Genomic DNA, 24,702 nt, shown 5'->3' on the forward strand with positions numbered 1-24,702 from the left:
AAAGCTGCGGATTACGAAGGTGTATAAAAAAGTGGAAGGGGAACTGGAAAGTGAATATCCCCAAAAGACACATCTTTGACACTAGCTCAACTAACACACACCGGTTTTAAATTTGTTCAGTTTGAAGAGGTTTTAAAGATCCTTCTATACCAAATATATTTGGCACTTTTATTGACCGCAAGAAGATACATGCTCTAAAATGGTAATTATAAAAAATACGATAAAGATTATCACTTTTTTTCATAAAATTATTTATTTATAAATTATTACATATTAAATTAAATATCTTTATACATTAACAATTAATTCTATTCTTATTTTAAAAAAATGTTTTAACACATGCAAGATAGATTCTTGTAAAACAATTAATGCAATTTTCTATATCGAGTATTCAAATAATTAAAATTTGTTTAAAATTTATTAAAATTAAAACTTTTTAAAATTATTTCTTTCTCGTACAGATCAGGATGTAACTACGCTTTCGCTTAATAAATTCATACATTTCTATACCAGATATTTAAATAATTAAACCATATTAGATATTCGAACTCTAATTTTTAATTAAAATTATTATCACGTATAAAAATTAAAAACTATTGGAAATCTTTTGGTATTTATTCTAAATTCATTATGAAGATTTGATTTGAAAAAATTAAATGTTTAAAATTCTGAATTTATTCTGAATTAAGTTGTTTTATTTTTTATTTAGAAGTTTATTCAATAATCTTTGAACTCTTTTGTATTTATTTTGAGGTGCCAGGTTGTGATTGTTGCTCCTTTGATAAATAGTATTTTCGACTTTCTTCGAAGAACTGATTTGGATGGTTAATTGCGGCTTGTGTTCCACCATGTGTATGCTCAAAAAATTTACTACATGCAATTTGTGCATGTCCGGCTTTTGCTAAATCGGTTATTTCAATTACACCTAAAATAAATATTAAATACTTTAGTAATTAATATGATGGATACCCCTCACTCACCCCCTTTATGGTAAATACACAGAAATGGAATGGAAAGTCAAATAAAATTAGCTTGACGAGTTATACATAACTAAAATTATGTATAACTCGATTACGAGGAATATGAATGGCTATTCTTAGTGGAAAAAAATATAATTGTTAGGGGGTCAAACCAATTTATACCAGATCCATAAATATATCTAAAAAAAAGAGTCAAATGGCTGAATCTCTTTTTCCATTTTGTTTTTGAAGTATTCCTAAATTTTGTATTCCTACCTTGGTTACTGATACCCAATCCAGCTAATCTTTTTTTTAACATTGGAGCATCCCATAGTCTAAACGGACATCCATGATATTCTCCTTGATTTGGTGGACTAGTATTCATTACATTAATACAACTTGGTGGATTATAATCAATTTTACTACCTTCTAAACCATAATTATGGCGAATACTGTACGTATATTCTTTATCAAATTTATTACTATCAATAACTTTAGTAAATTCACTCCTAAAAACAATAAATACAAATTTTAAAATGAAAACCATCCGCCATCTTTATTATTAAATTGCAATACGGTGGCTACTAAGCGGCCATTTATATTTTAAATATCAATCAACCTGAAAAAGTCTTAGAAACTATGAGTACCTCTGAATTTCTAAACATTTTTTGACTGTCTAATTGAGATTTATTCAGACTTATTCAGTCTGAATTAAACAGTCCAAAGTTATTTAGAAATTCAGTGTTATTCAGAGTTCCTTAGACTTTTTCAGAGTTTCTAAAACTTTTTAAGAGTTTTCAAGACTTATTAAAAATGAAAAATTTATTGTAATAAACGAGAATACCTGAAAAATTCCAAAGCATCTTGTACAGATAAACCAATACCCTTCAAAAACAATTGAAGTAACTGACGGCCATTATATTTGAGATGATGAAATCGTTGTAACGCTTCGTATAAATTTCTCGTACATAACGGAAATGAAGTTTGTGAAAGACTATCCAATGATGTTAAACTAACTGAGCCAGCATTAACTACAGGATTATATTCTGTAATTTTTGAACTGCTATTACTCATACGTTTAATTATTGGGGCTAAACGTGAATCGCAATACAATTTAAGTGCTTCGCTAAAATACTGAAACAAGTCAAAATGATTATTTACTAAATAATAAACAAAAATATTGAGGCTATCAACTGTGATTAAATCAAGGGCAATTTCTCTAAAATTCGTAAAGTAGGAAAGTAATATTTGCTAGCTGAATAAAATCGTAATCAAACTTAGCCCTTTAGTTTACGAAATTTTATACTATGATCTAAATATTTTTCAAAGCACCGGCTTTCAAATAGATAAAGAATCATCAAAATCGGTTCATCCAGTCGAAAGTTCTGAGGTAACAAACATAAAAAAAAATTACGATCGAATTGAGAACCTCCTCCTTTTTTGTTTGAAGTCGGTTAAAAAGAAAATATCACATAATATTGGTGTTATAAATCTAAAAAATTATTCTTACCAATAAACGACTTGTTAAATGTTCTTTAAAAACATTTTCTAATATACGTATCGCATCAAAATGAGGCACATACATAAAACCTCGCCGAACAAAACAACTTAAATCATGTAACAATTCCGGTGCCGACTTAAAAGGAACTTTATAGAAATCAGTACTATCAAAATTGCTTGCATTTAATCGAGGTGTACAATTTAATAGATCTTCACGATATTTATTCTTATCATCCTTAGAAATAATAGTTAATCCAATACCATTAATTTTAATAAATTCTTTTATACCAGTATCGGTTAAATGAAGAAATTTTAAACGAAACATATCGACTTCCAATTGTGTGAACCAACTGCGTTTTTCCTCCTCTTGACAAAATGCAAGCACTAATATATAATGTGATAGCACATCCTTACGACGTCTTCGAATATCCTCGTTCGTTAATTTAAAATCGGGATGATACAACAATCGAACATAATCTACATGGTTACCATTCGTTAACATTTCCAATATATACTTTTTCCATTCGTCTGAAGTGTACGCAAATCCTTTATCATTCGCACCTTTTATAATCATTAATACTTCTAATCTTTCTTCAGTTAGTTTTTCAATTTCTATTAAGTTCAGTTCACCTTCGGGACGATTTTCATATAAACATGCATCGTGTGGATATAATTTCAGGAATTGTTCTGGTATATTAATATTATTTACTGTTTTTGTTTTAGTATGGATCTCCATACTTGTAAAAACTTTTTTTTAATCTTTATCACTAATGAAAAATAAATTATTATCACTTACATTAAATTTAAAAGCTATCAGATGATAACTTTACATTAATTTTTCTATTTTAATAAAATAATATAACCTTACGAATAAAAATGTGTATTTCTTATGAAATTCTTTGAGTTCAAATGAGTTTTGGTAATAAAAATTGGCGGGAACTATATACGTAATCTGTGATGTTATGTTAATTCAAACTTTCACAACCAAGTAACTACACAGAATGTACAGAATGGAAGAAAAATAATATGCTAAATTCGATTGGATGTTATTGAGAATTTTTGCACTCATATGGCGATGCAGTGTATAAATTTTAAATAATTTATTTTAATTTAATTTAATTATAGTTGAACATGTACAGTGTGTCCCTGGATAGAGGTAACTATACTTGTAAATTTTCTTATTTTGCATTTTAAGAAAAAAAGTCATTCTTTATAAGAAGTTTTGCTTATTATGAAAAGTATGTAGGAATAATTAAAACTTCTAAATAATGTATAGGGCAGCCAAAAATTTGATATCACTATTTCTTTTTTTTTTGGGTAAACTACCCTTCGTTTTTAAAAGTTGACAAAATGTTACTCGAAATTAACAATTATGACTATACAAAATATCAAGAAGATCTTTCCAACTTTGACAATTCCATTCTTAGTGAATGTTTATCCGAGAAAATAAATTTTCTTTTAATTTTCTAAACTAGTCCACAAAAAATTACACTCTCGGATAGTACATGTTAATTGATTTATTATTATTTTCTGTCTTAAGTTTTTTTATAATTAGAGCTTTTGTTCAAATAAAAAATGATGCTATAATTAAAGTACACGGATCTTCTTTATATTTTGTATAGAGTCATAATTTTTAATTGCGAGTAACTTTTCTTAGTAGCATTTCACCAACTTATAAAAAGGAAGGGTAGTTTACAAAAAATAAAAATAGTGATTCCAAATTTTTGGCTACCCTGTACATTATTTAGAAGTTTTAAATATCCCTACATACTTTTCAGAATAAGCAAAACTTCTTATAAGGAATGACTTTTTTTCTTAAAATGCAAAATAAGGAAATTTACAAGTATAGCTACCTCTATCCGGGGACACACTATATATCAATATATCATTCAATGATTTTTTATAATAGGAAGATCGGCAATTTGGAAAATGACTTGTTGTATTTGAAATGAATTCAACTTCTAGTTTCTAGTTTTAAATAAATTCTAAAAGTGTAATCGTAGTTAAATTATATTTTAATACCTCGAAAAATTTTCTGTTATACCTTTTAATTCCTGTTTAAATTTTAGTTTTAGTACATTGTTCTCCTCCACTCTGTGAATGAGAATAAAGTCTCATAAAAATGATGCTAGATGACACTATAGAGTATAGACAACAACCAAACCAACTATCAAAAATTAATCTTGACAGTTCCAATCACACAAGTTGCATGATTTTTTTGAAGATTAATTTCAAATGTCAAAAACCTTAACTCATGTTTACATAATAAAATACAGATAAATTTGTGTTATGTTTACATATTATAATAGTAATGTAATTAACAAAATAAAATCAAAGTTTTATTGAAATGAGTATTGAAGTGCATCACTTAACAAATAATCCAACGGCTGCATGGCAAGAATTATCAAAAACTCAAAAAGTGTATAAGCTAAATGTGAAAAATCCAAAGGTACCCGTTACCGATGATAAATTACGTGTGGTGTGTATGAGTGATACACATTCGTTAACATCTCATATTAAATTTGATATACCAAATGGTGATGTATTTATACATGCTGGTGATTTTACACGCTGTGGCGGAGTCGATGAAGTTCAAGAATTTAATCAGTGGATAGGTAAATAAAACTGCAAATGGTAAAGTGAGTTTACTAGAAGCCTAACATTATAGACAAATTAATTATCGTTATTTTTATATAATTTTATCTTACACTTAAATTTCAATCTTACTCAATTCAAAATTCTCTGAAAATAATAGAAAATCAATAGATTTTATTGAAAATACTTCGAAGAAATGGTAATAATAGGTATCTAGTTTTTAAATAATTTAAATTTCATCTATAATTTTTACTCCTTTAAATTGTGACATTAACCTTTACCTTATGGATGTAGTACAGTTACTTAAACTGGAAAACTGTAAACGTTAACTTAAAAACATTAAAATTCTATGAAATCGACGAATTGTAACATCGAGAGATCATATTTCATATGATGACAAGGTCCGTAACTAGGACGTGGCAAAGGATTCACTCGCCACCAGCGCAACAAAAATTGAGGCGCAAAACTAAAAGTATGTTTATACGTAAAACAAAAAGTTGCAAAAAGAATCATGTAAAAGGCGCTCATTAATTTAGAATATTATAAATATCATAATTTGGTGATCGAGCAAAATTAAATGTTTTGAATTCTGATGACGTCATAAAGTTAAAAAATTTAATTTTTTTGATAACACAGGTAAATTTGATCCGACCTTATTGGAATTTTTTTTGAAACTCACTAATTTTGGGTCATTCTTTTCAGCTATGATGTTAGTTTTTCGCTAGCTATCACTTATGTGCTTAGTTCCGGGACCAAACCTCTACATTCTTGAAAACTATTAGAGCTAGATTAATTTTGATCACAAATTTGAAAAGTATGACCCAAATTTAGTAGAATTACATACTTGGCTGATCAAAATTGGATAAAATTTGGATGTGATAGAGCAAAATTAAATTTTTTTGATTTTGATGATGTCATCAAGTTAAAAAATTCGACTTTTTTGATAACTAAACCAAATTTAATCCGATCTTATTGGAATTTTTTTTGGAACCCACTATTTTTTGGTCATTCTTTTAAGCTATGGTGTTAGTTTTTCGCTAGCTATCACTTATGTGCTTAATTCCGGGACCAAACCTCTACATTCTTGAAAACTATTAGAGCTAGATTAATTTGGATCACAAATTTGAAAAGTATGACCCAAATTTAGTAGGATTACATACTTGGTTTATCAAAATTGGATAAAATTCGGATGTGATAGAGCAAAATTAAATTTTTTGGATTTTTATGACGTCATCAAGTTAAAAAGTTCAAATTTTTTGGTAACTCAACCAAATTTGATCCGATCTTATTGGATTTTATTTTGAAATCCACTATTTTTGAGTCATTCTTTTCAGTTGTGATATCAGTTTTTCGCTAGCTATCACTTATGTGCTTAATTCCGGGACCAAACGTCTACATTCTTCAAACCTATTAGAGCTAGGTTAATTTTGATTAACCATAAATTTTTGTTGTATCCATAACAGAGCAATAAAAAAAAATTTAACGTGTGAATAATTTTTGAAAGTTTTTGCGTGCGCGTTAGCGTGTAAATAGCCACGTAGTATTAAAAATGCGAAAAATAAAAATATTTATAATTTTTCCCATTTAAGGTAGTACCAGCATGAAATCACTTTTCGACAGATTTGGCCGACTTTTTTTTCTCGGGTTTATAATAGCTTTATTTATGAATTCCTAAAATTTCATAATTTTTGACCGTTTAGATCGCGAGATATTTAAAGACAAAGTTCGCGATTTTGAGGGTCATGTCCCATTTAAAGCATGTAAAATGTCCGGTCTCTCCAACTATTTTTTATGATATTATTATATATTGAAGAAAAAGTAGAAAAAAATGTTTATACAATACAATTCTAAAAAAAAAAATTTAGAAATTAATTTTCACTTTCGAGATATTAATTTTGACGTAAATTGATCGAAATTGGGACGTTGGCATAATTATTTCCCATTTTAAACGGTCAAAATTTCTGAAACTTTGGGAATTAATAGTAAGCATTATTAAATTCTTAAATTTAATTTTTCGTTAAATTCTGTCGAAAAAAAAATTGTACCATTGCTTTAACATAGAAACTGCAAATACCACGCTGGAACATCCTTAATTCTTATTCCCACTCATGGTAGAACTAGACATTCTACCAAGTTTCCACCTACAGCCACCGTACTATTGTTAAATATCAAACATCAACCAATACATGTGACAGATCATAATAAACGAATTATTAATGTGAAATAAAAGTTTCTGGAAAAGTGATTATTCTTGAATTATTGCAAATTTTTATGATTTAAGATTTAATTTGTGTTTATCGTAGTGCCAAAATATCAAACCAAGCATTATATCAATTATGAGCTTAGATCATATATTTTAAATTATGAGTAAAAAACCAAACGAAAGAATAATGACAAACTTTGAGGTTATGACATTTTTACAACAGAAAAAATCAAATCGAATAAAACCAAAAGGTCAATTGGCAACAATTATTTATGAAACAATGCGATATTTAAAATCAACAGATTGTGTTTATCAATCAGATGAAAGTATAAAAAATTTCTTAAAAGATGTTAGTCAACTACCTTTACCGAAAATGGAGAAATTAACATTAGTAAATATACCACCACGAAGTCCTATAGACGTTCAAACGGTTATACAATTCAGTGAAGATGTACTTACGGATGAAGGAGTCGATCAATTAATATCATGTGCATCATTACATTTTCCTGAACCTCAACAATCTGAAGAAAATTCAGAAGAGGACGTTGAAGCACAATAATTATATAATTAATATTAATTTATAAGACATACATGTTTACTGTGATTTTAGTAACGTTTAATTGTTTTTATTCAATAAAAAAGTTTACTGTAGAGAAGTTGTTATTAATTCCAACTGGGACTAAAACTACAGGATTTACATGCAATTTAAATGTTTCGAATGATTTCATTTACAGTGTGTCCCCGGATAGAGGTAACTATACTTGTAAATTTTCTTCTTTTGCATTTTAAGAAAAGAAGTCATTCTTTATAAGAAGTTTTGCTTATTCTGAAAAGTATGTAGGTATATTTAAAACTTCTAAATAATGTAGAGGGTAGCCAAAAATTTGGTATCCCTATTTTATTTTTTTTTTGGATTAACTATCCTTCGTTTTTAAAAGTTGACAAAATGTTACTAAAAAAAGTTACTCGAAATTAACAATTATGACTCTATACAAAATATCAAGAAGATCTTTCCAACTTTGACAATTCCATTCTTATTGAATGTTTATCCGAGAAAATAAATTTTCTTTTTAATTTTCTAAACTAGTCCACAAAAAATTACACTCTCGGAATGTACATGTTAATTGATTTATTATTATTTTCTTTCTTACGTTTTTTTTATAATTAGAGCTTTTGTTCAAATAAAAAATAATCCTTTAATTAAAGTACACGGATCTTCTTGATATTTTGTATAGAGTCATAATTTTTAATTGCGAGTAACTTTTCTGAATAACATTTCGCTAACTTATAAAAAAGAAGGGTAGTTTATCAAAAATAAAAATAGTGATTCCAAATTTTTGGCTACCCTGTACATTATTAAGAAGTTTTAAATATACCTACATACTTTTCAGAATAAGCAAAACTTCTTCTAAAGAATGACTTATTTTCTTAAATTGCAGAATAAGGAAATTTACAGTTCCCTCTATCCGGGGACACACTATATTTGCGAGTATTCATCCATAGGACGATGTTTAAAATACATTATTTTCTGATTTGAGTCGAGTTTAACAATAGTTCTTATGAGCGCTAGCTATAATAATGGATAGGTTAGAAGAAGAAAAGTTAAGAAAGAAAAAGTGTTCCTTTTTAAAAACAAACTTTTCTTTTAAGCTTTTTTTATAAACTAAATATATTGTCCACCATTGCTCCCTGCACAAATTAGAGAGGATACATATAATAATCTTTTGTATTAATTTCTCTAGCCTATTTTTTCCTGTCCACCCGATATTTTCCGTATTCCTTTATCAAATTTCGTTCTTATCGTGCTGGCTACTGACGAAAAAAAGACTCACAGTCTAAAAATGCAGCGCTTAGTACAACGGATTCAAAAACTGTATTTGAACTTTCTTAGAATTGTATACTCACATTACTCTGCTCGAGAGTTTTGAGATACCCTGTTATTTGTTTCATAAACAAGTGATTGATTAATATTAAAGCGATATAGGTTTTGAGATGAAATTGTGGCAAATCAATTACGTCTACGATTTAAAAAAAAATTGAAATAACTGTTGTTTGAATTCGAAATCTAGTAAACTCGCTAATTGTAATTTATAATAATAAAAATTGTATATAAACTATGTGAACCATCATACAGGTACTCTTCCTCATCAGTATAAAATCGTAATTGCTGGTAATCATGAATTGAGCTTTGATTGGAACTTTACACATCCATTTAAAGCAAGTACAGAGCGAACAAAGCATACCGGTGCAACTTTAATTGATCAAATTCCAACACTAGGATTATCTAAAGATTCTTTGACCGAAGCGGTTAAAGTTTCGAATATAAGAGATTATTTAACTAATTGTACATATTTACAAGATTCATCCATAGAGATAAATGGAATTAAGATTTATGGAACACCTTGGTTTGTATTTTTAACAAAATTCACGATTTATGAGTAGTTTTGTTAATTTATGTATTTTCTTTTAGGCAACCGGAATTTTGTAATTGGGCATTTAACATACCGCGAGGTGTAGATTGTCTGAATAAATGGAATAGCATTCCAAATGACGTTGATATTCTAGTAACTCATACACCTCCTGTTGGACATGGCGATTTATGCTGTTCTGGTATTCGTGCTGGATGCGTTGAACTTTTATCTACTGTTCAACAACGGGTAGTGCCAAAGTATCATGTATTTGGACATATCCATGAAGGTAAGCTAATTACTTTTTGATATATGCCTCTTTGTATATGCTTTAAGTAAAATTTTAGCTATTTAAACCAAAAGAACATAACAATTTAAATTTACAACATTCTAAAAGGGTTTTTCGCACGCTTAAATATTAACGGTGAGTTTAATTTGAATCGTGTCAAATATGTGTCAACAACCGCGCTTTAAGAGGGCCCAATTGGGGATGAAAGTTTATATGAAACTCTGTAATTTTGGTGAAAAAGGAATGATAGTTTGTATGAAAATTTGTCATTTTTGAATTAACTACTTAATCTATTTTAAAACTTATTGCACCTGTAATAAGTTACAACTTACAATGCAGAGTTTCTGAGATATTTGGATGGATTTTGGTTCGTATCTCAAAAACTATTCGACCAATCAACAAATGCACCCAGTTTTTGGGTCAAAATTACCTTATATACTGAGTTTTAACGAAATTGGACATAAAAAAATTTTTTCAATTTTTTGCAATTTTTTTAAGGTACCCCTTTGAAAAAATCGAGAAAATCGGGAAAAAAATTTTGTTTTGGAATTTGATGAAACTCAGTGGATGGGGTAATTTTGATCCAAAAAGTATAAAAATCCGGTTAATTTAATGATTCTATGCATAGTTTCTGAGATATCGCAATATTTTGATAGATTTTAGTCCGTATCTCAAAAAATATTCGACCAGTCAACAAATGCACCCAATTTTTGTAATTTTTGGATCAAAATTACCTTATATGTATACTGAGTTTTAACGAAATTGGACATAAAAAAAATTTTTCATTTTTTTGCAATTTTTATTAAGAAGTACGCCTTTGAAAAAATCGAATCTGAGATATCGCAATATTTTTTTCGCTACTTTTCGCTTTTTTGGACTTACCTTAGACAGCATATTTTACAAAATAAAAATATAATTTCATTTCGATTTAAGTATTTTAGATATGCATTTGTTAGTAATTAGATGTCTACTGATAAATTTAGCTGTAACTTTGATGTTAATATTTTGGTATTTATACGTTAAAATTGCACTAAGAAATTTTTTTTTTTAGGATATGGTGTAACATCAGATGGGAAAATTATTTATTTAAATGCATCCACCTGTGATTTAAATTACTTACCGAATAATCCACCGTTAGTATTTGATATTTCTTTACCGAAAGGTGTACAAAAAAATTGAATCTTATCAAATTCAAAAGTTGAGTTAGTATACCTTTTAATATCATTTTGGAGTTTCCAAAAAAAATATATTAGTGTATACGAAGTTTTTGGAAATCTTTTTTTTAACAATTAAAGAGTTTTTATAGTTGGTTAACACAAAAGAAATAAAGGTTACTCACAAAGCGATACAAAAAAAATTTTCAATAAATAGGTTCTTACTATCGAAGACATGGAGATCGATAAAAAAAATTATAGTTCTTCAAAGAAGATTTGGTTTTATCAATCCAAAAAAGTTAGTCCTCATCATACTCAATTTTAATAATTCATAAATTATATGTCGTATATTTAAAATATAAAAACTCATCCAAAAAAAAATCCCTCCATTTTTTAAGTAAAAAATTTACTTTTAATTTGGATAAAAATATGGTACTACATTAAAGCTTGCACAACGAATGAGTCGTATAAAAAATCAAAGTTCTATCAAAGTTGGACACTATTCATTGGATTAGGCAATCATGAGAAAGAGACTGGAATCAAAATATTGTATTTAACAATGAGATAATTTTAATAATATCTAATTTAATCATAAGAATGGCTTTTAAAAGACTGAATATACAAAGCGTAGTTCAAGAGATTTCAAGGTAAATTCAAATATATTGGTTGACAAAGTGCCACTCAAAAAATGATTTTCTAAATTTAATTTATAATATTTTTGCATATTTTGGATTCAGTTTCAAATACAACTAAATTTCATAGCTTATTTATTTTATGTTCAATGCTCGTTATAGATGTAAATATTTCTATTAAAATGCTGAAGAAATCAAGGACTTTTAATAAACATTTACACAAACTTAAAATTAATACGCATCAATTCACAAATTTTTAATTTTCCAAATGTATTTTTTAATTTGATGATTGCGTAACAGAATGTACATTTGTAAAGTCATTCAAGAATGTACAAGCACCGTACCTTTACAAAATATTGTTGGAGTTTTTCAATTAATTTAATATTAGAGTTGAAAAACGTTCATCTCTGTCATACATTGAATAAATTATCTATTAAGCCATGCTGATTATATTTACTGCAAATAAATTTCCAGTATAAAAGAAAATATAAGTGTGGAAAGATGGAAATATAAGTGCCAACTCTCTCTGCTATAAATATACATATAAATTCATTCCTTGTATCTCACTCTGTTTAGCGACAAACTTCATCTCAAAATCACTTCAACTTTTAGTTATGAAATCTCTGTTAATATCGTCAAAATTGATGATGCACTAGTAACATGCTATTTTTTTCCTTAAAAAATTCCTTTCTAGTACCATGCTCGTACATTCTTGATAGATGAAATGGCGAATTAGGTGCTAAATAATTGGAAATTATTATTGTGATGGCAGTAGAGCAGGGCTTCTTAAACTATGGGTCGCGACCCCATTTGGGGTCGCGTAGCAAAATTCTGGGGTCGCGAGAGGTAAAAATACAATTTAACAGAAAATGTTTTTTAACTTGTAAAATTATTGTTATAAAGATAAAATAACAATTATCGTAGATAAATATATCATAAATCTTCTAGTTCGGAAAGATTGTTTATACCTGCATTTCTATTAAGAGTATTATAATAACTTGAATAACATTTACTATGAATTATGAAATGTTATTGGAATTAATAAAAAATATAAAGTTATTTTTGTCAATCTCTAAAAGCCGAAATAATCCCGAGAAATAATTATCAACAAAATTTCTAGGTATTATTGCTGAAGAAACAGCTTTAACACATATTAAATCCCAATATCGTTCAGCGATAAAAATGTTGAAGAGGTCTTACGTCTAGCAGTTTCAAACATTCCACCAAGATTTGATTTGTTATGCAATAAAAAACCACATCCATCTCATTAAATTTTTAACTTATACTTTAATTTAATACCACGCAACTACTTGAATATATTCGAGAGAATTAAGACGGTCAGAATCCACTTTTATTTTTGAAACTATAATAAATACAATTTTATAATTTTTTGTGCAATTTTTAATTTTAGATTTTTGTATGTTTCAAAACGAATTTTAAACTTATATTTTTTCATATGTATATGTATATTGTTACCTAATAAATAAATCATCAAAAAATATTAATTTATATTTCCTTTATATTTGTATGGGGTCGTCAAGAAACTCGCAATCATAAATGGGGTCGTGAATTACAAAAGTTTAAGAAGCCCTGCAGTAGAGTCATAGAACACCGAATTAGAATATTAAATGTAAAACAATTTTCAAAATCAAGCAAAACTAATTTACATTATCACCGAAAAAAGCTCGAACGAAGTTGTTCTTAGCCAGCAAAAAGTTTTGTATATTATGTTAAAGTTTATATTATGACTCGAATACTGTAAATTTTTAGAATTTTTTTTAAGCGTAAATAAAAAAGTAATGTGAACTTAATTTTGTTTGATTAATTTACGCGTTTATGATCCTAAATCCTAAATTGTTTGTATGATCTAGAGAGCTTGGTCATCCACTAAAAGAACACAATCAACATGATAAGGTAAACATTCAAACAATATAAGATAATAATAAATAAATAAATGTTTATGTTAATGTTGAATTACAATGTACAATATCAAATTTTTCATTTAGTTTTATAAAATATGTTTGAATCATGCCTTTACCTTTTACAAAAATACCTTCTTTACTACGTAATTCACACTCAATGTTTTGTTTCTCAAGAACTTTTGCTGTTTCAGGTGTTATTTGTATTTTATTTGGTACACCTGTAGAATCCATACGAGATGCCATATTTACCGTATCACCCCAAATATCATATAATGGTTTCAATGATCCAACCACACCTGCTGATACAGGTCCATGAGAAATGCCTACAAAATAAAGGGGCGAAATTACAATAATCAATTGTATTTAAATCATTAAATGGTCTACCTATTCGTAATTGAAATTTTTGCTGCGATTCTTTATTAATAGTATCAAGTATTTTGAGAAATTTAACAGCCAATTTTATAATGGTTATTACTACATCGTTTTCAATTTCTTTATTATCAAACCTTACACTTCCTTGTTGTTCTGGTACTAAACCACATGCTGCCATAAAAGTCCATCCAGCCATTTTAATTTTTTCAACTTTTGTACCTTTATGTTCAATTAACAGCTAGAAATAATGTAAATGTTTTTTTTTATATCTTAAACCGTCTGAGTGCTGTTATGTGCATTTGCATGCATATATCTAAAGTTTTTTTTCAATATTTTTTTTAAGTTCTTCAGAAATTGTGATTTCTCTGTTCGCGAGAGTAAAAGGTGTATGCAAAAAAATATTAGCTTCGGAAACTTTTGGGCCAGTTCATGCACTTTCGTTAGTTTAATATAAATAGTACTCAGCACATTAAAAAACTTGTGATAGAAATATGGTGAAATTAATGTACTTACACGATCAAAATCACATATAATGGTATTTAAAACTCGTAACATTGTCAATTCTGAATCTTCGTTTTCGTCATCAACGCCTAATTTATATCCAAGTAATGAAGCAAAAATTACAGATACTGACGTATACTCTTCATAATATAAGGAATTGGTTTCTCTACGTGGATTCATATATATTTTAGCTAGAAAAAATTCAAATAGTTAAAAATTATTGAATACAACCTATTTACAAAGACACGTTTTTATTTCAATATTTTATTTACTATTGGATTTAAATAATTGGGTAAAAAATTCAAAATGCTATCGTAAAAAAAAACCTGTTACATTTTGACAATTTTTACTACATTTTAGAATAATTCTCATTTAAAGTTTTATACTTATATTTTTACTGACCTACATGTAAAGGTAAAATATTATGTAATAACATTATATTTATACAATCTGTAGTAGCTGCTTCGTCGCGTTCTTTAGTCAATCGAATCTTCCATTGATAATCAAGACGATTCATGAATTCTTGCTTAATAAAAAATAATATTTTATTAGTATAACTCTAACTTTAAAATAAATAGCATCATTTCATAATCTAAAGGTGAAAAAAGTTAATATTAAAATCGAAGAACTTGAGGATTGCTTCCTAATCTGTGACCCGAAATAAAACAAAAACTGTGTGAATAGAAAATAAGAAATGACCAAGCGGGAAACTGCAGCCTGAGTCAGCCTCTAAAATTAGAGAACCACAAACAATAATCTTACCTGTCGATCAATTATATGACCTGTTATGGTCAAAAATAAAATTGTTAAAGTATGTGACCATTGCGGTGAAAAATTAACATTCCATGATTCGCTTTCACCATAATATTTGTAACGTTTATCCCATATTATCCAAGCATATATGCTCGTAATCATTAAATTGATCAACAATTTTAAAACAAAATGTATTCGTAAAAACATAAAACTTGTCAGTAATAGTAATGAAACAGTTTGTGTTATATGCTATAAAAAATATTACACTACTAAGGATATAGTTGTAATGATACTTTTATTAATTTAAGGATGTGGATTACTACTTGAATATTCTTTTTAAGGCAGCTCCTTCCATTTGGTAGACCAGGATGCAGAAGACTGCCACTAGACGAGAATTCGTATTTGAATCACGTTTATGTAATGATTAAATAACTTTATCTAAATTAGCTCCTGCCAAAAATTGCTTATTTAATCCCTTCCCTTCCCTTAACATGAACAGAATATTATATAAGTTTTTTTGAGAAAAAATAATAGTTTTTCCCTGTGATTGCGTTCATTCAACACTTTTCGCATTTAATAAACATTTTCAAAAGAAATCAGTAATATTAGAGTTTACCTAGGAAGAGTCAACTCTTACTGCAGGATCAACCTGTAACTTGTGCATAAAAAAAGAATTCAAGTTTTAATCCACCATTGATTGTTTCAACACATTATCCAAAACAGAACAATGGACATACATAAAATTTATCTAAATTACCCATGGTTTGATACAGTGATATGATTCTCCCAAGAACTTAACATGTGGAACTATATCTGTTGGAAGCAATTTACAATCAATCTGAAAATATTAATTACATTTTTTTAAATTGTTTGAAGTTTAAATGTCGGCCATAAACCACAAATCGTTGTTCTTTTTGGACGATTTAGTCTGATGTTATTATCGTATACTTACTAATGGCGTTAATACGCAAAGCATCATTGAAACGCAAATAAAAATATAAATAATATAACGCCAAATTGTCTTATGAACAATAGCGTTTGAACAAATTTTGAAACGCTGCATAATTCGTTCTGTTAATTTTCTTTTGCTAGTCTCTTCAAAATTATTTTGGTCAATGCGAGTATAACGAACCCATGTTAATGGTATGAATAACAATAAAATTATTAAAAATGAAGTTGAAGAAATCCACACTATTTGATTATTTCTGAAAATTCGAAAGGTAAAATACTGTAAAAATATTTTTTTATATCATTAATTTATGTACAAACAAAATAAACAACTTGCTGGGACTCGAACCACGGCCTTTGACCACAAAAACTTGCTGGAAGACAGAAATATAAAAATTCTATAAAATCTCCCATGACAAGTTAACGATGACGCAAAATATAATAATAAATGCCTCATGTACAGGACAAAAAAAATCGGCGAGACTTTAGTCCCATTAAAAGTTTGATGTGCCTAGCTTTTAAATAAAAATTTGTTAAAAAATGTCAAGAAAATTGTTAATTACTTACCCTTGAAGGGATAACAGTTGAATGAAGAATATCGAAGAAAATGTTATAATGCCCGAAATTATATAAAATTTAAACATTGGGTCAGGTTGACTCAAATATAATTTTTCCCATTTATAAATATTAAAAAACAAATACAGATGATTAAAGTAACTGTTTTTAGATAAAAAGCTAGAAATATATAAAATGATCAACCAATATAAAATCAAATTACTAATAATGAATTTTGATAAGTAAAATTTTATGGGAAAATCAATTTACCATGCGACAATGGGTGGCTTTAAATTATTACTACGATAACAGACTTAAATTATATTTCAGCAGGCGTTGTATAAATAAATGTTTATTAAAGAAACCATATAATTTACAACAATACTGTTCAAATGAATGAATGACTGATAAAAAATAACCGACTCTTTTAATGCCTGCTTATGACTGCCATATTGACAGTTTGTAATCATTAGTGATTTTTTCAGGGCTTTCCTTTCAGTTTTGATATAAAGATTTAGGTCTATCACCAATCTTTTCACCGAATGACTTAACTTATTCAAAAGTACTACCCTAATTTGGATTAGTAAGAAAATAAAGCCTTTTGGATTTTTGAGCCTTGGCATCTCATGAATCTTATAAGTATATATGTTGAAAGATAATTGCCAAAATTAAGCTCTATAGTTGCAAACTACAAAATAACATCCGGGAACTGGACACTCAAACTTAGTTTTATGCACTGCCGTGCTGTAAGATCATTATATCATAGTCAACTTACTCAAATTTTCCCATAGGTAAATTATCAATTTCTTCATCCATTTTTGAATCAATCAAAGTAAACATTTCTTGATATTCTTTGTATGTATCATCCATAAAAAACTGCCGTCTATTTGATGTTGGTAATGTTTTTTCAATTATTGATTGTTTTCGTAATCGCATATTTGTTTTTGAACGATTACTAAATCGTGGTACATTGCTGGATCTTTTGCCAATACTAACACGTTTATCGTATAATTGATGTGACGACGTGGATGGTTCTTCAACACTCATTAACAGATCTATTTTTGGCAAGATTAAATATGCCACTATTCCATTATCAAAAAGAAATTGGTTCCTAGATTCAACATAGGTTCTTTCATAATTATATTCGTTTAGGCTATCCAATTTCATTAAGGTATCATTGGTAACGTGCACTTTTCTGAAAATAAAATTTGTAAGTAGCCAAGACAAATGATTGAATCCAAGTTAGGGGCTATTTATAAAATACATCACGCAAAAGGGGGATAGTATTACTTAGTGTAACGAAATGTCACGTCAAAGAAAACCTGACGTTTGGACTTAATTCCTCATTTAATTTAAAATTTTTTTTTGGGTAGTGTAGAAACTGTGACGTTATTTTTAAAAAGATTTGTAGAAAATGTGAAAGGGGGAGAGTGAGATTCAAAAAGACGAAATTTTGAATGGATTAGTTTATTAATGATGCCTTTCATTATTTGTTCCAATTCGTTGGGTATAAAATTAAAAAAATTCAAACCCTGGTTTTCCAGTTTGCTCCATTACATTTGCGATTAATACGTCTTTCGACCAAATATCATACTGCCACTTAGATGCCCCAACTAATCCACTAAGTATTCTTCCCGAATGAACACCAATTCGCATATCAATATCCACATCATGCTTATTTCTGAAAAATAAATTCGTGTAGAAAATCAGAACTTTGAGATTCATCGTTATTCATCAAATTGCAAACAACGACTTGCTTCATGAATGGTGCCAAGAACAAAAGCTAGTCTAGGAGTGTAATAGATTATGATTTATTAAAAAAGATCCTTGTTCAAAAATAAGTGACATCAAAAAGAATCTTATTCCTAATACGAGTCTTCCCATCGCGAAAAATACAACAAAACACTTTCAGTATTTTATCTCGTAATCGGAATTCCGGGATTCAAATTCAAATAAATCCCGCCAACTGGCGATAAAAATTCGTACTAATTAAAACAGGAAGTGGACCACTTTTTCAGTAGTTCCAATTTAGACTACCAGATTAATTTTACTATTTATCAGTAGTACTCCTCCTCAAAATATTACAGAGGAAAGGCTTAAAAAGTCTTAATAATAAAAAATAAAAAGTTTTTCAGAATTAGTAGGACGTCTTTTATCTAAAATATTTCTACATAGAACTTGTTGTTTTATATAACTAGTTAAAAAATCCTAAAAAAATAACTGTTATTTTGCCAGAACTCTATTATATTTACCTTACATATTGTATAATAGAAATCATATCATAACCAAATTCAACAGCTTTTTTTGCATGATTTAAATGTGCAGTGCTGTCAGCAACTTGCGGTATGCCGGCTACGCAATAATAACAATCACCCAAAAATTTTATTCGTAACAACTTATGAAACTGAAACATAAAACTTATTTTTATTTAATGGCTTTAATCGAAAAATACTATGTTGCTTACCCCAGAGGCATCATCAAATGCCCCAAATAATTCATTTAACACAACTACTAATTTTTTTACGGGTAATGTTGTTGTCATCTTTGTATAATGTACAATATCAGCATACAAAATTGTTACATCATAATGCTGTTCAATGTACAAATCCCTAAAAAAGTTAATAGATTTGTTATGTTACTTATTGTGTATTTTATGTATCGTATGGCACATTTTGCCAACACCCTTAGCGTCAAAATAAACACTAAGTACACGCATAGCATGAGCGTACTTAAACAGGCAGTAATAAATCGAAGAAATTTCGTAAAAAATGATTTTCAACAAAAACTTACTGAAATGGTTTAACACTGTTAATGATATTACTTTTTTTACTGTTCATTATATTAAAAATGGTTTCAATGTCGTTTTGTACACGTTTACAAACTTGTGGCGGTAAAATACTCAACAATAATCGTTCCTAAAATTAAGATCATTATTAAATTTCATATTATACAATTAATTCGATTATTGTAAAAAGATTCACAGAGTGAGACGCGATGAATTAGTTTAAAGGCTAAAAAAATAGTATAAAATAGAGGAGACAGCTCCCATTACTGGCAGTGTTAAAAAAGAGTATACAAGTTTCAATGCCTCCAGTGATTGACTCCAGTAATAAACGCTCTTCACCTCCATAATTTTGTTTATAATAATTATGTTAGCAGATTTTGAAACGAACTTTAGAGAACTTTTCTTGGTTTACAATACCAACCTCTTTATTTTTTTGAAAAGTTAATTTCATTGTTGTTTGAACAGATTGCCGTGCATCTAAAAACATTCTACGTGTAGTGATTTCACTTAAAAATCTTCGATAAATTCCCGATATATTTAAACATATTAAATACAGTATATCACATCCAAGCTAAACAAAAATAAATAATATTATAAGAAGTATCATGCACCTAGGTTCCCATATTTTCACAATTCTGGGGGCTTATCATATTACCTGAACATATAAATCAGTAATTAATTGATATGTTATAAATTTCAAACAAATTAAATAAGCAATAGCTATTGTAACACCCATGACAGTAGCTTGATAATTTTGATCAAATGGTAAAAATAAATAACAAGCTATGTAAACATGTTCAATAAATGTTGGACGTAAATCTGGATATTCTATATCATACTTCCTACTATTATTCAATGTTACTACAAGAACATCATTTGTTACGATTACTGTTAATATTACACATGATATGAGCGGATACAACCATTCATGTTTATTTGTTAATTCGCTTTTAATTAAAAATCCACCTAATGGAATTATACCAGTAATGCCATACAAGATTATCTCATATAATTGTTCTTTAATTTCTCCCTAAAAAGTAAATCATTTTTTTTAATCATATAGGAAATTACTTCAGTAAATAACGGCATTTTAATACAGAAAGAAAACCAAGAAGACTATAAATAAAGGAGAGTTATCTCTAGATCTCGGACAATGTATTCGATGGGACCATATACACCCGGCACTTGTAAGATCGTTTAGCTGAATTTGCCGGCGTTGATTATACCCCACGAGCTAGCGTATTGGTTCTGGGAAATTGCATATATCCGATGATGATTATACGCTATGGTCGGGAGATACAATCAGCGCTGACAAATCCAGATATACGAACTTACAAGTGTCGGACGTATATGATCCTACTCAAGACCCAGAGTTAACTCTGCTTTATTTCTAGTCTTCTTGAAGAAAACATGCTTAGATATCTACTTAAGATATGAGTTGAAAGAATGACTAATGCCTTGCAGCTTGAGGCACATAAACTATCAAATACGAGAATAGCGCTTTTAGATAAATCAGAGATATCAAAAAGCATTTAAAAATTAAAATAATATTACTTTAAAAGAGAAGGCATTTCAATAATATCGATACTATCTTTAATCAATGAAAAGGATTCTGCTAAAAATATGGGTTTCCACTTAAGAAATTGAGTTTCATTTGATCTTTGATCATGATCTTATAAAAACCTTATATAGGGAATGTTTTTTCCCTACTAAATGACAAAATTTATTTACAGAAAATTAAAAAAAAAAAAAAAAACACTTCTTAGAAGAAAAACGCCTAACACAATTAAAATGGATCAACATGTATCTCATCAAATACGTTGGAACATTGGAACGATCTTCCGCGATTTCTTTCTGTATTAAACTCATTTATTATTTTTACCTGTGTTGAAGTTAAAAGGATTAATATTTTAAGCATACAGAGAATAAAATGTGTAATAAGAAAAATTACAAAAAATCCGCAACGTATTTTTCGTATGTATTTTATATATTGATTTTCTAATTCTCGTTCCTGAAATTCTTTCTAAAAAGAAAATATTAACTTTATATATTTATTATACATTTTAAAAACAAAATCAACAAACAAATCATAGCAAACAAAATTTATATTAAACTTGGATTAAGCGTATTTATATGTTAGCCCATTGAAAAATTTAGTATGTTAGTTCAACATTTTCGTCGAACATAACTTATTTGTCTATTACAGGCTCTTGTTTATTATTTAGACAATACAAGTCAAATAATTTTTAAATTAAATAAGTATGAATAAAACTACACATCATTCCGAGAATCGACTTGCTATGCGCATTCACCAACATAAAATCAGTGAGCTTGCTGGTTTGAGTATTCATTCGGAAAGTAGAAGGCCTGTAGTTCGATTCTCGATCTAGTTTTTGCATACCTAATTTAATTTGAAAAATTAAGTTTATCCATGATAATTAGACTGCCTGGATCATATTATTATATCATTAAACCATAAAATTACTTACTCGTAAACTCTTTAATTGCCAATACTTTTCACTTATAACACTTTCACTAGGCTGATCTAATAACGATATTGCCGATTTATTACTGACGTTTCCAAATGAGTTTATACTATCTCGTGCCATTACCTCCAAAGCACCACTTATTGAATATGAACTAGTTGATACACGATTTGTATTTGGAAAACCATCTGGTTCAAAACATACCTCAGATTCTGAAGTAGATATTCGAAAACTATTTCCATTTAAAGTCATTTTATTATTTATATTGTATTACTTAATTAAAGTATATTTTAACAATTAATTGAGAGTTTTAATTTATTATTTTTAAAACTGAGTTCATAATTCACTTTGTTTTATCAATAAACGCCTTACATGAATGTTGATAACAATATCGAACAGTACATAATAGATTTAATAGTTTTTAATAATTGTTAGGTTTATTAAGGAAGAACGATATTAAATTTAAAGTTGAAAAAATAAGAATATATATTAGCAACTTCAAACAACAATCAAACACTTTGCTACACGATTGACTGAAAAATAATAAATAATTGTTAAAATATACAAATGTTGAGAGTAATTCAAATATTGAAATTACTACTTATAAATCATAATATTATTCAAAAGAAAACGAACTAATAAAAAAGATTAACTATAATCTTTTCACATTTTTAATAGATATCTTATTAATTAATGAACAATTTCTTATAGATAAGATTATATTATTACATTGATTTTTCATTTTTAAAATAGGTTCAGGTTCAGGAGTAGTATTTGAAAGTGGCTTCAGAATGGCTGAAAATATCTTATAAAAATTACCATGTTTAGTAGCCCGACAAAAAGTTTTCCTTTTTCCAAAAGTAAACCAAAAAATCTTTAAAAATAGGTATTTAAAGTCACACTTACATAAAAATGCTACATGAGAATTTAATACAAAAAGGCGCTAAAAATACAGTAGAATCTCGATAAGTTAAAGTCCAAGGAAAACACAAAATATTTTAAGTTATAGAGGTTTTAAGTTATCAAGTGTCTATGTTAGGTAAAGGTTAATATAGAGGTATGTACATGTTTCTATGTACCCTAGTTAATATAGAGGTATGTACATGTTTCTATGTAGTTACTGGGGGCCTATACAGAGATTATTTATTTAAGTTATAGAGGTTGCGTCTTTTAAGTTATAGAGGTTTTGGGCTCTGATGGGAAGGGAACATAGTATTTTTTGAAGTAACAAAGGTTTTTATGTTACCGAGGTTTAAGTTATCGAAATTCTACTGTATTTCTTTTATTAGAAAATTAATCGATTTTTAAACTTATTTTCTTACTTCTTTATCTACTAGAATACAATCAGAAAAAAACTTTGATGAATAAGCGCATATTAAAAATATATCAATTTGTTTTATCTTATCCATAAGTATTTTGTTCCTTAGTTCCAGTTTCGTTTGAAGTTTCTGTTAGGTATTATTTCTCAGAAAAAAAATTTAAATTAGTTAAAGTATAAAGTTATTTTTATTGGTACTCAATTTACAAAGTAGATAAATGTAGATATTATATTAATAGGGACTAACACTATGATGAATTCAATATTTTGGGTATACTTCAAAACAAAAGCATCGATCTACAAAAAAACTCATTTGTACAAAACTCAATTTCGATAGTATGCGTAGAATTTTTTTTTTTTTTTACTTAGTTAATCTTATGTATAATTTCTGTAGCCTATTTTTAGTGGCTCCGCGACATCTGTCTTATTCCTTTATAGGGTCCACAAAATAGGCTCACGATCTAAAAATGTATCGCACCGACTTGGTTATTAAGTTATAATTTTGTACAGTATGTAATATGTATATCATATCTGTAATAAAACTGCCTATACTCAATAAAAATAAAGTAAATTGCTGTTGAGATTTTGTATCACTTATATAGGGCTAGGTAATTAGATTACAATTCTTACATTCCAACAAACTATCGAAATAGATTTTTTGTCCATGATTATTTTGAAGATTGATACGTTTGATTTAAAAAATATACAATAACAGGTACAACAATTTTAATTACATACGAAATGAGGTATATACCAAATGTAAGTTTAAAATTGCAATTAAAAATTTCAATTAAATTACAATCTTTTGACAGATACTGCCCAAAAAATACGAATGCAAAAAGAGAAATGGTGTCTTAACCAAACGTGAAGACACATTATCATCACCTATAAATTATTAAACTTATATTGTTAAATTGTTGAAATCGATGAATTTATAAAAGTAATTACAGTAACATAACTTAATTATAGCTGGAGAAATATAAAAGGTGTCAAACCGTGAGATAGAATGGATTAAAAATTGCGGATGCTAGAATGACGTATTTTATGGGCAATTTTTTTTATTTAAGATATTCTTATTTTAGAATACAACTTTATTACTATATAAATCGAATTATTTGAATTTTTAATTTTCTTAATAAATACCAGCCCCAAAGACAAGTTATTTGTACTCTCTACATTACTAATTTTAAAAATAGTGAAAATTTTATTCTAAAAACTCTATAGTACAAGATCCGAATTAGGGTCGACCTTCACCCATCTGTTTACCGAATGAAAGTTATTTTTTATGAAATGTAAAATATTAACAAATATTCCTGTAACGG

At 27.9% G+C, this 24,702-nt stretch overlaps 4 protein-coding genes across 4 annotated transcripts; 2 read left to right on the forward strand and 2 right to left on the reverse strand.

The window, feature by feature from the left end:
• Positions 1-582: 582 nt before the first annotated feature.
• On the reverse strand, positions 583-3,230 carry LOC123295576 (DNA primase large subunit-like). Its single transcript, XM_044876981.1, has 4 exons — positions 2,470-3,230; positions 1,804-2,093; positions 1,236-1,468; positions 583-925 (listed from the first exon to the last, which is right to left on the reverse strand). The coding sequence occupies exons 1-4, from the start codon at positions 3,193-3,195 to the stop codon at positions 744-746; spliced, it is 1,431 nt and encodes a 476-aa protein (XP_044732916.1). The 5' UTR covers positions 3,196-3,230; the 3' UTR covers positions 583-743.
• A 1,551-nt stretch (positions 3,231-4,781) lies between these two features.
• LOC123295229 (metallophosphoesterase domain-containing protein 1) lies at positions 4,782-11,420 on the forward strand. Its single transcript, XM_044876489.1, has 4 exons — positions 4,782-5,074; positions 9,392-9,662; positions 9,728-9,954; positions 11,006-11,420. Exons 1-4 carry the CDS (start codon positions 4,807-4,809, stop codon positions 11,131-11,133), a joined length of 894 nt encoding a protein of 297 aa, XP_044732424.1. The 5' UTR covers positions 4,782-4,806; the 3' UTR covers positions 11,134-11,420.
• On the forward strand, positions 7,420-7,908 carry LOC123295231. The gene has a single exon (XM_044876490.1). The coding sequence runs from the start codon at positions 7,445-7,447 to the stop codon at positions 7,814-7,816; it is 372 nt and encodes a 123-aa protein (XP_044732425.1). The 5' UTR covers positions 7,420-7,444; the 3' UTR covers positions 7,817-7,908.
• A 2,278-nt stretch (positions 11,421-13,698) lies between the features above and the next one.
• Positions 13,699-22,322, reverse strand: LOC123295958 (adenylate cyclase type 2-like). The gene is made up of 17 exons (XM_044877420.1): positions 22,066-22,322; positions 21,459-21,599; positions 20,232-20,606; positions 19,998-20,147; positions 19,582-19,706; positions 19,256-19,400; positions 19,044-19,195; positions 18,323-18,472; positions 17,567-17,986; positions 16,804-16,971; positions 16,241-16,493; positions 16,046-16,126; positions 15,298-15,537; positions 14,938-15,061; positions 14,548-14,726; positions 14,047-14,272; positions 13,699-13,985 (listed from the first exon to the last, which is right to left on the reverse strand). The coding sequence occupies exons 1-17, from the start codon at positions 22,312-22,314 to the stop codon at positions 13,699-13,701; spliced, it is 3,465 nt and encodes a 1,154-aa protein (XP_044733355.1). The 5' UTR covers positions 22,315-22,322.
• Between the last annotated feature and the right edge of the window lie 2,380 nt (positions 22,323-24,702).

The sequence above is a fragment of the Chrysoperla carnea genome, chromosome 3 (genome assembly GCF_905475395.1).
Source record: "Chrysoperla carnea chromosome 3, inChrCarn1.1, whole genome shotgun sequence".
NCBI classification, from domain to species: domain Eukaryota; kingdom Metazoa; phylum Arthropoda; class Insecta; order Neuroptera; family Chrysopidae; genus Chrysoperla; species Chrysoperla carnea.